Source organism: Oryctolagus cuniculus, chromosome 1 (assembly GCF_051225735.1).
Source record: "Oryctolagus cuniculus isolate XC-2025 breed Fujian yellow rabbit chromosome 1, ASM5122573v1, whole genome shotgun sequence".
Taxonomy (NCBI): Eukaryota; Metazoa; Chordata; class Mammalia; order Lagomorpha; family Leporidae; genus Oryctolagus; species Oryctolagus cuniculus.
The window spans coordinates 225,948,133-225,960,343 of NC_142867.1; the positions used below are offsets into that span (position 1 = coordinate 225,948,133).

General features: G+C 61.2%; 1 protein-coding gene across 14 annotated transcripts in view; it reads left to right on the forward strand.

Annotated features, from left to right (window-relative positions):
* The window catches only part of DAB2IP (DAB2 interacting protein), a 170,538-nt gene that overhangs the window by 56,047 nt on the left and 102,280 nt on the right, over positions 1 to 12,211 (forward strand). The window contains exon 1 of one of the 14 annotated variants that reach the window (XM_051855536.3): positions 3,037 to 3,270. The exons of the other annotated variants lie outside the window; for them this stretch is intronic. Within the exon in view, the coding sequence (XP_051711496.1) occupies positions 3,147 to 3,270 (124 nt within the window). The 5' untranslated portion in view covers positions 3,037 to 3,146. Of the gene's footprint in view, positions 1 to 3,036; positions 3,271 to 12,211 lie in introns of those variants that run through there. 14 annotated transcript variants of the gene reach the window in all.

Here is a 12,211-nt window from a genome sequence, read left to right on the forward strand (position 1 = left end):
GGTGGCCACTTGGTGACACAGCTCTGGCCTCTGGCAGTTCATCTATAGAGGCTTTCGAGGGCAAGGTGAAGGCAGCGGTGGTGGTGGTGGAGGTGGAGGAGGAGGAGGAGGAGGAGGAGGAGGAGGAGGAGGAGGGGGAGGAGGAGGAGTCTGCTCTGGGATTTCCTGGCGCCATCCAAACCCAGAAACATGCTTAAGGAGCTGTGGTCACTTGGTGCCTGCAGCCACTGCACCCAGAGCAGCACCTGGGAGAGGTGTTGGGGGCCCCTCTGGAGGTGGTGCAGGGTGGGCAATCCAGACCCCGTGTTCAGCCCCATAGGCCCCCAAGGCTCACACATCAGCGGGGCCTTGGGAAGGGGGCTGTCTGAGGCAGTGAGATGGTTGGGAGCAGAAGGGGTCTGTCCCTCTGTCCCCTTGTCGTTGGAGGCAGAGGTTGTGGGGGTACGTTCTCAGGTGCTCCTCCCCCAGCCTGGGCATCCGAGGGAGGGCGGCTGCTCCCTTCATGGCCGGGCTGTGGGGGGCCGGCTCCACAGCAGGATTGGTTCCAGATGCTCATCTGGGCAGCTTTGCCTGCCTGCCTGCCCACCCCAGGGGTCCCGGGCCAGGAGAAGGGGTGGGAGCCCAGGCTGTCCTCTCTTAGTGCCTACCTTGCCCCCTTTAGACACGGGACCCCAGGCTGAGCCTCCCCACGGGCATCAGCTGGCCTAGGGGTGGGCAGTGCCCTCCTAGCCCAAGGCAGGGGTGGGAAAGCTGCTTCTGATTGGTCCGCTCACTTTCTTCCCTCCAGAGGCTCAGAGGTTGGGGGTCCATACTGTCTTCTGGCATGTGGGGATACTGAGGCACAGAGCAGGACTTGGGAAGCCAAGCAAAGACCATGCCAGACTTCCAGAGCCCAGCTCTGTCCAGATGCGGTCTGTACCACCCCCCCACATACCCTTGCTGCTGCCAGGCTGCCTGCTGGGAGCCCCAGGCCCAGAGCACCTGCTCCCCCTCCCTTAGAACACTGTGAGCAAATTGTCTCCCACCCCATGAAAGGGTGGCTGCAGCCTGGTTCCTGCTTTGGGAAACAAACTGCGTCAGAGGGACCCCAGACCCAGGAGCAGAACTCTTGACCCCATCCCATCAGGACTCCCTGAGAGACCCCCCCCCAACACTGGTGGGGCTGGCTGTGGGGGGAGGGGGGTTCATTCTGGAAATTTCCCAGGTGTGGGCCTGCAGCACTCAGAGCCGCCCCCTCCCCCCATGTGGAGGCTCCCAGCTGGGTTCTGGTGGTCCCCATGCCAAGAAGGTGCACATCCTGCCTGGGGACTGGGGGTGGCTGTGAGCCCTGCCTTCCCAAGGCAGCTTTTTAGAAGAGTACCCCTCCCACCAAGGTCCACTGTCAAAATGAGCCAGGGCAATGCTTATCCCAAAGTGAAGCTGCCAGTGGTCCTGGGGAGGGGGCACTGTGGCCCCCATCTCCCCCTGGGATTGGCCAGTATCCTAGGAAGAGGGGCCAGGGGAGTTGATGGCTCTGGACTCCCCAGACCCCTTGTGGAGGAGCAGCACCCCTCTGGCCCCTCCCCCCTCATCCCGGGAAGGCGCCTGGCTTCCAGCTGCGATCCAGGCTCCTCCTGACCTGGGGGCCCTCCCTCCTGGCGGAGGGAGCCTGGGAGGGGGCTTCCCCTGTGAGGTGCAAAACCCGGCCTGGATTCCTGCCCACACTGCCCCACCCCTGCCAGGGCCCCCCTGTCTGGCTGTTCTGCAGGAAGACATCCAGACTGCCTCTGGCACCCCCAGACCACCCATCACCCCTGTGCCCTACATCTGCGTGCGGTGAACCCAGGCTGAGACCGCCTGTCGCTGCCTGTGGCAGGTCGCCCCCATCGGGGCCTCAGTTTCCCTTTCTGTTCTTGAGTGGATGGAGTTCAGGTAGGCAGGGGTCTTGGTCATTTCAAAGAACAGTGCTCTGCAGGGCTGAGGGCCAGGACCGGCAGGGCTGGAGAAGGTGGGCGCTGGTGCAGGGGTGTTGGGGTATAAGGGCTGTGCCTGCAGAGGAGTAGTCGGGGAGGGTGTGGGGGCGCCCTGCAGGTGAGGCTGCCCGGTGGTTTGGTTGGACCCAATTCCCAAGGAAGCATGCTTGTGGGACTTGCTGCCGGCATGCTCTGCGGAGCCATGGAAGGTTCTTGAGGCAGGCGAGGGAGTGACTCACAGAAAGCTCTTCAGCCGGCCTTAGAGGGTGTGGGCACCCTGTCTTCTCCCAGCCTCCGTTTCTGGTCCCGGCAGTAGGCTGAGGGTTGTTCTGGCCTGCACTGGGGCCAGTGGGAGGAAGAGACCCCTTCCCCCAGCCCCCGCGGGCGGTGTGTGATTTGGGGCAGGGACTGGATAAAGCGTGCAAAACATCCCGCCTCTGAATACACAGGTGTTCGTTATGGACCTCCCCCGGGTCGTGTGTTCTAGAAAACAGGCCGCGCTTGTAATTGAGTGAGAAGTCCGTGTCGCAGGGGCGATTCTGAAACCGTGAAGAAAGACAAGGACCCCACGGAAAGGGGAGTCTCTCCCACCGCCAGCCCCCGCCCCAGCCGCGCGTTCCCCCGCGTTTTCCCCGCCAGTGGGCTCGGGATGGGGACGGGACTGTGCGCCAACCTCACTGGGGCCCTAACCCAAGGTGATAGGTCCCATAAAAGCCGGTCCCGACAGCACGGTGCCCGTCTGGCCGTCGCGCGCGCCTGGCCCGCCTGGAGAGCGCGCTAGGCGCAGATGCGCGCGGTCTACACCGCCGCCGCCTGGGGTGCCCCGCGCGCCCCAGCTCTGGGACGTGGAGCCCCGAGGTGCAGGCACGAGGGTCTGGACCCTCCCGGGGCCCCGGGGGCACTCCGGGCCGCCTCGCCCCGCCGACTCCAGGCCGGGATTTCCCCCGCACTGCCTTTCCGGCCGGTGCCAGCCCGGCCTCCCGGTCCCAGGCCCCCGCCGCGGGGCCGGCTGCTCGGGGAGGGGCGGGGGAGCGGAGGAGGAGTTTGAGCCACTTTGTGGGGCAGCCTTGGCCTCGGCGGCGGCCGCGGCGCGAGCGCGGGAGAAGGCTGGGGCGCCCGCCGGGCGGGCCGGAGCGGCCGATGGGGCCCGTGTGAGCGCGCCCAGGCCCGGCCCGGTGCCCGGCGGGCGGCAGCATGTCCGCGGGCGGCGGCGCCAGGAAGAGCACCGGGAGGTCCTCCTACTACTACCGGCTGCTGAGGCGGCCCCGGCTGCAGCGACAGAGGAGCCGCTCCCGCAGCCGGACCCGGCCTGCCAGGGGTAGGCACCACCCGACCCCCTGACCCCAGGCCCTTCCTCCTGCTACTGCGCCACCTGACGCCCCGGGGTGCCAGGGACCCTGGGTCCTCCTGGCTGTGCGTCTGCCGTCGGCCACCCGCAGCTCCTGTCCTCCTCCTGGGGCAGTTGGAGGCGAGGGTCTCCCCTAGGCCACGGGCAGGGCGGGGAGGACCGGGCTCCTGGGTTCTCTCTCCTGTCTCTGAGGTCAGACCTCCGGCCCCACTGTGCTGGCGTACTCTGCAGCCCAGCTAGAAAGTCGTCCAGGTGCGTCTGGGCGTCCCCTTCCTTTGCCTGGCTGCCGGCCTGGTGACCTTGCAGTCCCGGGACCAGGTTGGCCCCGCCTCTTGAGCTCAGGCACAGGTGTGGACCTTTGTTTGGAGCCCCTCGCCGCCGTGGTGGGTGCGCTCCCTGGGAAAGGGCTGCTCCTACACTGGAGCGGGCGGAGGGGGAGGAGCGAACGGGAGCGTTTGCTTTTTCCAGTAACAAGACCCTCGCCTGGAAGCGCGCCTGGGACTTCCTTCCCCGGGGCAGGCGGAGAGGGAGGGAGTGGGGCAGGGGGTTGGCTCTAGGAGAAGAGGAGGACTCCAAAGGGGCTCTGGCGAGGCTGGTCACACACCCCAACCCCCAGCCAGCAAAGACCCCTTGAGGGTCGCTGTGGGGTGGGCCATGGAGGGGGCTCCAGATCAAACTCAGCAGGGCCCTGGCAGAGACTGGCCCCCAGAGGGCTCGGAGCAGATGCCCGGCGCGTGGATGCTGGCAGACCCATCTGTGGTGCTGGTCTTGTGGCTGGGGCCCCTTGGCCCTGAACTTCAGCCAGGCGGGCAGTGAGCACTCACGCTCTGCTTGCTTCCCACCATCAGGGCTGTGCAAGGACACACAAGCTTCCTTAGGAAGTAGTGAGTGAGTACGCTGTTCTCGGAAGGCTCCAAGCGGAGGCTGGGAGCCGGCACAGGTGTGTGCTGGGTCTATTAACGCCGGGATTCCCCTACCCCGTGCTTTCCCCCAACCCCCCCAACCCCTGGCTCCCTGCCCCCAGGCTTGGTCTGGGAGACCAAATGTCTTTGGCAAGTCACTTCCTCTTTCCCAGCCTCGCCCTTCTTAGCTGTAAAATGGTACTAGCAGTAGTGGAGGGTTCCTGGAGGAAACAGCCTCAAGCACACACAGGTACCAGATAGCCAGGCCCCCCCAGGCCTCTCCTCCTGCCACTCCCCTGCACAACCTGTCTCTCCCACCTCACTTCATCCCTGGCTGTAGAGGCACAGAGAGGCCAGGAAGCCCCTACTGCTCTGCTGACAGCACAGGTGCAGGAGGCTGTGTTGTGTCCTGGGCTTGAAGGGGCTCCCAGCCTGCTGGGGGGGGGGGGGGGGAGGGGGAGACTGTCACTGAACAGATGTTGTACGTGGGGAAATCAGGGAGAGCTTCTCAGAGGAGGTGACATTTTGACCGGGTTTCATGAGATGGAAAGAATCCCAGCCCGAGGTCTGCCCAGCTCCAAGCCTCGTGACCTCTCGTGGTGAATGGGGATGGTGGGGACAGGTTGTGCATTGGGAGCTTGAAGCCCCTCCTGGGGACCAGGGCGACAGGTGTGCGTAAGCTGTTCCTTCTCTAGACGTACTGACAGACAGATGGTGTGTGCAGACAAGGAAGACGAAGTGGCTGGGGCTGGTGACGGGGTTCCTGGTGTGGGCGGGATGGTACTTGGGCCTGCAGAGTTGGGGCCTTGAGTTGGGGGAGTCAGGCGGGGTTAGAGCTGCAGGCAGGATGTGAGGTGGAGGCGGGAGCCCCCTGCCTGGCTACCTTGGCGGCAGGTGGCTGGAGCAGACATCAACCCTTCCGCCCCAGGTCCCAGACGTGACCAACCCCAGGGCCCCAGGCGGAGGTACCAAGGCTGGGGAAGCCGCCCAGTGGCCTTGGTGGGCATGTGATGACACACACCCAGATGAGGGTGTGGCACCCCGCATGGCAGCCTGTCTGGCCTCTGGCTCAAGTTAGGAAGGAAAATGACCTCAGGCTGTGTTTGTTCAGGACTGAAACCTTGCAGCAGGGATTTGCAGATGACCAGTCCAGAGGGAAGCATCTTGGGGTGGGGGGTGGGGCAGGAGTGGGTTAGCAGCCTGTGCAGCCTTCCAGGTCTGACCAGTGTGAGGCAAAAAGCAAGACCCTTCTCTGGGCCTCAGTTTTCCCCATCTGAAGAATGGGCAGGGGCGAACGTTGTGGTGTAACGGGTTAAGCTGTCACCTGCAGCACCAGCATCCTATATGGGCACCAGTATGGGAGCAGTATGGCTGCTCCACTTCTGATCCAGCTCCCTGCTAATGTGTCTGGGAATGCAGCAGAGAGGATGGCCCAAGTGCTTGGGCCCGTGCACCCATGTAGGAGACCCGGAAGAAGCTCCTGGCTTCAGTCTGGCCCGGCCGACGGCCGACGCACAGCCAGGAGGACCCAGGGTCCCTGGCACCCCGGGGCGTCAGGTGGCCATTTGGGGAGAAGATTCTCTCTCTCTGTAACTCTGGCTGGTTGGGAGCCAGGAGCTTCTTCCGGGTCTCCCACATGGGTGCAGGTGTACATTAGCAGGAAGCTAGATTGGAAGTGGAGCAACCGGGACTTGAACCGGCGCCCATATGGGATGCTGGTGTCCCAGATGGTGGCTTTACCAGCTACACCACAGTGCCGGCCCCTCACATACATACATACATATATATATACATACATACATACATAAATCTTTAAATGAAAAGAAAAAAGAATGGGCAGAGAGAGTTGTGCAATGTTGGGGTGGTGTGCTTGGAGCTTGGTGGTAGCCAAAGGCAGGTTGAAACAGCGACCTTTCGATGCCAAGGTTCTGCTTTGCGCCCCTGAATCCCCTGAGGAGGGCTGGTGGTGGTCCGTGGATCTGGGGGAGCCCCATCACCAGCCAGGTGTTCTCATCTACCTGCACTGGAGTCGAGGAAAGCCTCGGCTGCCTGCTCTTCTCAGGGCTGCGAGCAGAGACACAGCCGTCCTGCAGCTCTGGGTCATGTCCTGAGCACCTGCTGCGTGCCGGGCTTCCGGTGGGCTTCCGCGGCCTGCAGGAGGGGAATCTGCCAGACTCCCAGCCCCTCTTGGTTTGAGGGGGCCAACTTGTTGGGATACACCGAGGCTTGGGGCTCATCCTGGGGGATGGAGCAATGGTCAGACAGCCACGAATTGTTGGATGTGTGACTGGGCCGGGGCCTCAGTTTCCCTGTCTGTCCGATGGGGCTGATCTTGTGCTGCCGTGTGTGTCGGGAAACCTCTTGAATGCCCGTGAGCACAGGCACAGGAGGTTTTGATTCCTGTCTTCACACCTTCATGGGAGGTTTGCCAGGGCCCTGGCCACGGGCTGGGCGTGGGGAGCCTGAGCGCTGGGGTCCGGTGCACGTTTTGTCCCGCAGCGGTCAGGTCTTCCCCATGCCCACACAGACTCTGTTTCCTAGTCGTGGGTCCTGCCTGCCCCTCCCTCCCGGCCTTCCGGGGACCCCTTGCTTTCAGGGTCCGCCTGCGAGGCCAGAGTGGGGCGTTCTGGGAGCCTTCCAACTCGCTTTGAGGAATGTGGCCAGCAGGCCTGCTGGGGTCTCCTCCCAGGGCTCAGATGGTGGCAGCTTAGTGGCAGCACCCCTGAGGCATGGATGAGCTGCCTTCACAGAGTTGAGTGTGGAACGTGGGGATGTTGCCCCCCAGGTGCCGTGTGGCTGGGGAGGGTGGTGTGATACCTAGGGCAGAGCCTACAACCTCTCCACGGGCCCAGCTGCCTTGAGACCCCCTGGGAGGCAAAGCTCAGACCCCGGGGGCTGCACAGGACTGAGAGTTTTGAGGATGGGGGTAGGCTGTGGCTGCCCCTCCCCCACTCCTGAGGGCCCTCTGCCTGGCCCTCTGCCTCCACCTTGGATACTGTCTCTGGGGTCAGGTTGTACCCTTTTCTGCCTGTCCCTTGGTCTGTTCCTACTGAGACAGCCCCTCCTTTGGGGCCTGGTCCCAGTTTCACGCCCTTCTAGCCCTTGCATACCTCAGGGACCAAGGAGCCCACTCCCTCTCAGGGCACGTGATGAGGGTGAAAATGGCTTCTGTTGGCTGAGTTCCTGCCCAGTGCTGACCTTGACACTGAGCAATGGGATACTGGTATTACCCTCACTTTACAGGGGTGAGAGCCCGGCCTCAGGTCACATAGCTCTGCCCAAGCCCAGACCCTTGCTCCCCTGAGGGCAGACCTTGGCTTTGAGCAGGCCTCCTTCCCTTCCCCCAGCTCCTGAGCATGGTCAACAACTCTGTGACCGCCATCTCCCAGGACGCTGGCCAAAACCTGGGAAGGAGGCAGGGCAGCGAGGCCGCTGGACCTGTGGGAAGTTGTTCCTCCACCTGCCTCGGGGGTGCCCCTGCCCCCAGGCCCGGCCTCTGTGCCCTGCGCCCTGTGGTCATTCATGTTCTTGCGCAAGTCCCAGCATGGCTTCTCCCTTAGTGCCAGGGGTTCGCTGTCTCCTGGTGTGAGGTTCCTGGGGCTGGGCAGACAGCGGGGCCCAGTCCACACAGCTCCCTGGACCCTGGAGAGGGGCAACCTACTGCCTTTGTCTTTCCCAGCCCATCCTCATCACCTTCCACAGTCAGGAAGACAGGAGCTCCTGGTCTCCAGCTAAACCAGGGGCCAGGCCCTGGGCTGAGAGCCTCTCCCAGTTCACTCCTGTCTCCCTCCAACTTTCCAGCCCTCTTGAAGGCGGGGGTCATTGCCATCACCCCCTTTGCGAGGTGATGACACGGAGCTCTCCTTGGTGAACTACCAGGGCCAAGGTTTGAACCTGGGCCAGTGGACTCCAAAACAGGTGCTCAGAAGGCCAGCGCTTCCTCTCGCAGGCTTTGGTTGGTTTGGCTCAGAGAGCACTGGGGTGGACCTGGGCAGCCGTCTTGACCTTAGAGGGTTGCTGAAGGAGGAGACGTTGCGGGGGGGGGGGGGGTTGCTGCGGTTGCTTGGGGGAGGCCCCATTTGCCTCCTCGCTGACAGAGCCCTGTGTACAGGAAGGGCTGGGAGCCTGCTTGGCTCAGCTGCTGAAGCGGGAGGTTGGGGAGATCCATGCTGCTTTGCAGGAGGCGGCTGTTCCCCTGTGACAGCTGGAGAAACTGAGGCCTGCAGAGCCCGGGCCACTCACGCAAGGTGACCCAGTGATGTTGATGAGAACCCTGCCCCGCCCCACCCCACCCCACCCCACCCCACCCCACCCCGTCCCTGCCTCCTGTTCTGGTATTGGTTTGCTGCTGCTTTAAGAGTAGCCTGGGTAGGGAAACAGAGGCAGCAGACTACTCCTTGTTGGGTCTCCAGGGGGCAGGGGCTTACCCTCCCGTGTGGGTCCACTCCTGCATGCTCATGCCCGGGCCTGCAGGCGTGTTTTGCTTTAGAACCTCCATGAGGCCTGCTGGCTATTTTTAAAAGAAAAGCAGTGACCGTGATATTTCCCCTACACCTTCCTCTGGAGGCCGCTTGGTTAAATGTCAGGAAAGGGAGAGTATTTCCTGGTCAGGAACAGTCAGAGCTTGCTGGGAGCTGAAGTTCTGTTTTCCGCTTCGGGAGGAATTTGGGGCACCGCTTTTGGGCCCCCCACGCTGCTCCGGGAAGCTTGTCCGACGGTGGGGGCAATGTGGGGGGCTGCCTGTGTGCGGACCCCGCCCTTGGGAAGAGAGCGGCAGGTGGTTATTTTTAGCCATCCCCATCCAGTAGAAGCACTTCAGCGTTTGTTCAATATTTAATTATCCGGCTGAACTTGGCCTTGAGTTTGGAAGCGGCTCCTCCTGGTGCTGTGGTTTCCCCTGATTGCATAAGTGAGGAAGTGAGGGGAATCTCAATAGCCCTCCAATAATAATAATAATAATAATAAATAATAATAATATGGAGAATCTCAATAGCCCTCCAATAATAATAATAAATAATATGGAGAATCTCAATAGCCCTCCAATAATAATGATAATAATGATAATAATAATGTAATAATAATGGGGGAATCTCAATAGCCTTCTAATATTAATAATAATAATAATAATAATAATAGTAATGGTAGTAGTGGTAGTAGTGGTAGTGACAGTAAAGAATTGGTACCTAGAAAGGGTGGCCTGGGTCCCAACAGACCCCCGCCCATGGTGGAGCAGAGCTGCTTCGAGACCGTGCTCCACAGCGCCCCCCCTCGGAGCCTCCGGGAAGGTGTGCTGTCAGCGTAGCAGATGGTGTGACTGCAAGGACACGCAGGGCCTTGAGTGGTGAGCCAAGGGGTGTGTGGGCTCCCCTGGCGGGCCCCAGGGAGACCAGGAGGACTTGGGACATAGCAGTAAGGATGATGATGTTTTTCTGTTCCCCTCCCCTGCATGCTTGCATACAATGATACCCTTATTTATTTCCAGATACTGTTACCAGGTAACCTTTCATTAATGAGAAAAAAAACGGGCTCCCACTGGCTGGGGGCAGAGTGGCCATCAGTGATCCTGGGTGACTGAGCTGGCCTTGCTGGTGCACGAGGTGCTGAGTCTGAGCCGGCAGAGGGGAGTTTGGGGAGTGGGGACCCCACTGGGCCTCTGAAGAGGTAACCCCAGGGGCTACATTTGGTGAGGGCTTGGGACAGGGCCGGGTCCTCATTCATGCTTGCTGGGGACCCGGAGGGGCCAGCAGGTGGCAGCAGGGAGGCAGCAGGCAGGGCGGGAAGGGCTGACCGGAGAGAGGCTGCCCCGCCCTCTGAGGGCCCCTGGAGGCTCCTGCCTGGCCCTTGGCCAAATGAGGACCGGAAGGCCAGGCTACTGGCGTGAGCTTCCCAAGACATCATTTTCAGCCCCGGAATCCATGGCAGCCCCTCCCCTGAGTTCCAAGAGGACACTCCGTGGGCCCTTTTTGGGGTTAGATCATCTCTTTTATGACACAGGAAGTGGTGATCGTGGAGTCATACCCTCCATGTTATGTGGCTGCATTGTTTTTATTTGTAAAACTGGAGCTGCTTTCTGAGATTCCCGAAGGGCAGGAGAGAGAGGGCCAGGATCATGTCCACGGCCAAGGGTGGGAGCTGGCAGCCCTTGGAGAGGCAAAGGGAAGTGGGGAGGAATAGGGGGGCACCAAGGGCTGGGGGCAGGGCACGGCAGAGCCATGGGGGGGTCCTTTGGGGAGCAGCTGCAGAAGGGTGGGCAGGCGCTGGAGGCCTGGGGGCCGAGTAGTGGGGTGGGGGTGGGCGGGGCAGCTGACAGCCTTGGAGGAGTCTGGCGGGAACCGGGCCCCAGGGGAGCTTGGCTTTCCTGTTAACCATCCATGTGATCCAGTCCTCTGCTCCACCCGACAGCTGGGAGCATGCTTGGAGCTATGGGCCCTGCAGCCAGCAGGTGGGCCTGCGTGCCCCTCCCCCTCCCCTGAGCCGTCCCACAAGAGACAAGCACGACAAATAATATTGTAGACACCCATACACCCATTTCTCAGATTTAACAAACGTGAACATTGCTCTGCCTGCTGTGTTTCCTTCTCAGAAGTCAGAAGGTGCTGTGGCACAGCTGGTTAAGCCCCCACTTGCAGTGCTGACATCCCGTATGGGCCCTGGTTTGAATCCCGGCTGCTCCACTTCTGATCCAGCCCCCTGTTAATGCACCCAGGAGAGCAGCAGAACATGGCTCAAGTGCTTGGGCCCGTTGGGCTCGTGGCTTCAGCTGGCCCAGCTCCGGCCATTGTGGTTATTTGGGGAGTGAACCAGCGGAGGGAAGCTCGCTCACTCGCTCGCTCTCTCTCTCTCTCTCTCTCTCTCTCTCTCTCTGTGACTCTGCCTTTCAAATAAATCAATCTTTAAACCAAATGAATCGGGTACAACACGAGTCAGCAGGAGATGCCCACCCGCCCGCCAAACCCAGCCCCTCACCTGTGTGAGGGTGCGTGCTGTGAACTAACAAAAGTTTTTACATTTTTTAAGTGATCGGAACAAAAATCACAAGGATAATATTTTAAACGTGTGAACATTATGCGAATTTCAAATGGGGGTGTCCATAAATAAAGTTTTATTGGAATGCAGCCACGTTCAGTCGTTTACGTGTTGTCGGTAGCTGCTGTCACGCAGTGGAGACAGGGACCATATGGGCGCACAAGCCTGAAATAGCTGCTGTCAGGCCCTTGATAGTCGAAGTTTGCTGACCTCTGAGATGTAGCTAAAGCTGCCCTCCCCCTCCAGGGGTATCCGGCTGTGTACAGGTGAGGGGTCCCTGCCCGGGTGTTTCAGCACCGTGTTGCCTTCTGTGACTTGAACAGGGAGGTGGGGCCGGTATTCAGTGAGGTGGCGAAGATGCCCCTTTGGGGTGCCACTGGATTTGAGTCCCGGTTCCTGCTAGTGCGCACCCTGGGAGGCAGCAGGTGGTAGCTCAGACAATCAGGGCCCTGCCACCCCCGTGGGAGACCCAGCTGGAGTTCCAGGCTCCTGCCTGTGGCCTGGCCCAGCCCTGGCTGTTGTGGGCATTTGGGGAGTTGGATGGGAGATCTCTGGCTGTCGCTTTGCCTCTCCAAATGAAGTTTAAGAAATGGACCTAGAGAAGTCGCACGGCCTGGCATCTCCTTAGTCTCTGGAATGCCAGCAGTGCAGCCTAAACGCCGGCTCCGCCCACCCTGGAACAGGCCCTGGGGTGGCAAGTCAAAGAGGTACAGGAAAAAATAAGCCCAGGAATGAACCGCAGGCGTGAGAGGAGCCTTCCGGCCAGCTGATCCATCTCCAGCGTGGCCGGGAAGTTGGGTTTTTCTGGAAGACTGGGAATTCTTCGGAGGGGAGGTGCCTCCAGGATGAGGAACCGGAAGTCGGTGTCTGCAGACGCCGCAGAGCTCCAGGGCTCCTTCCTGGACTAGAAGGAGGCCAAGCAGAGGGCAAGAAGGGTGTGAACCCAAACAGCACCTGCTGGGGAAGGCGGGCACTGCACGGGA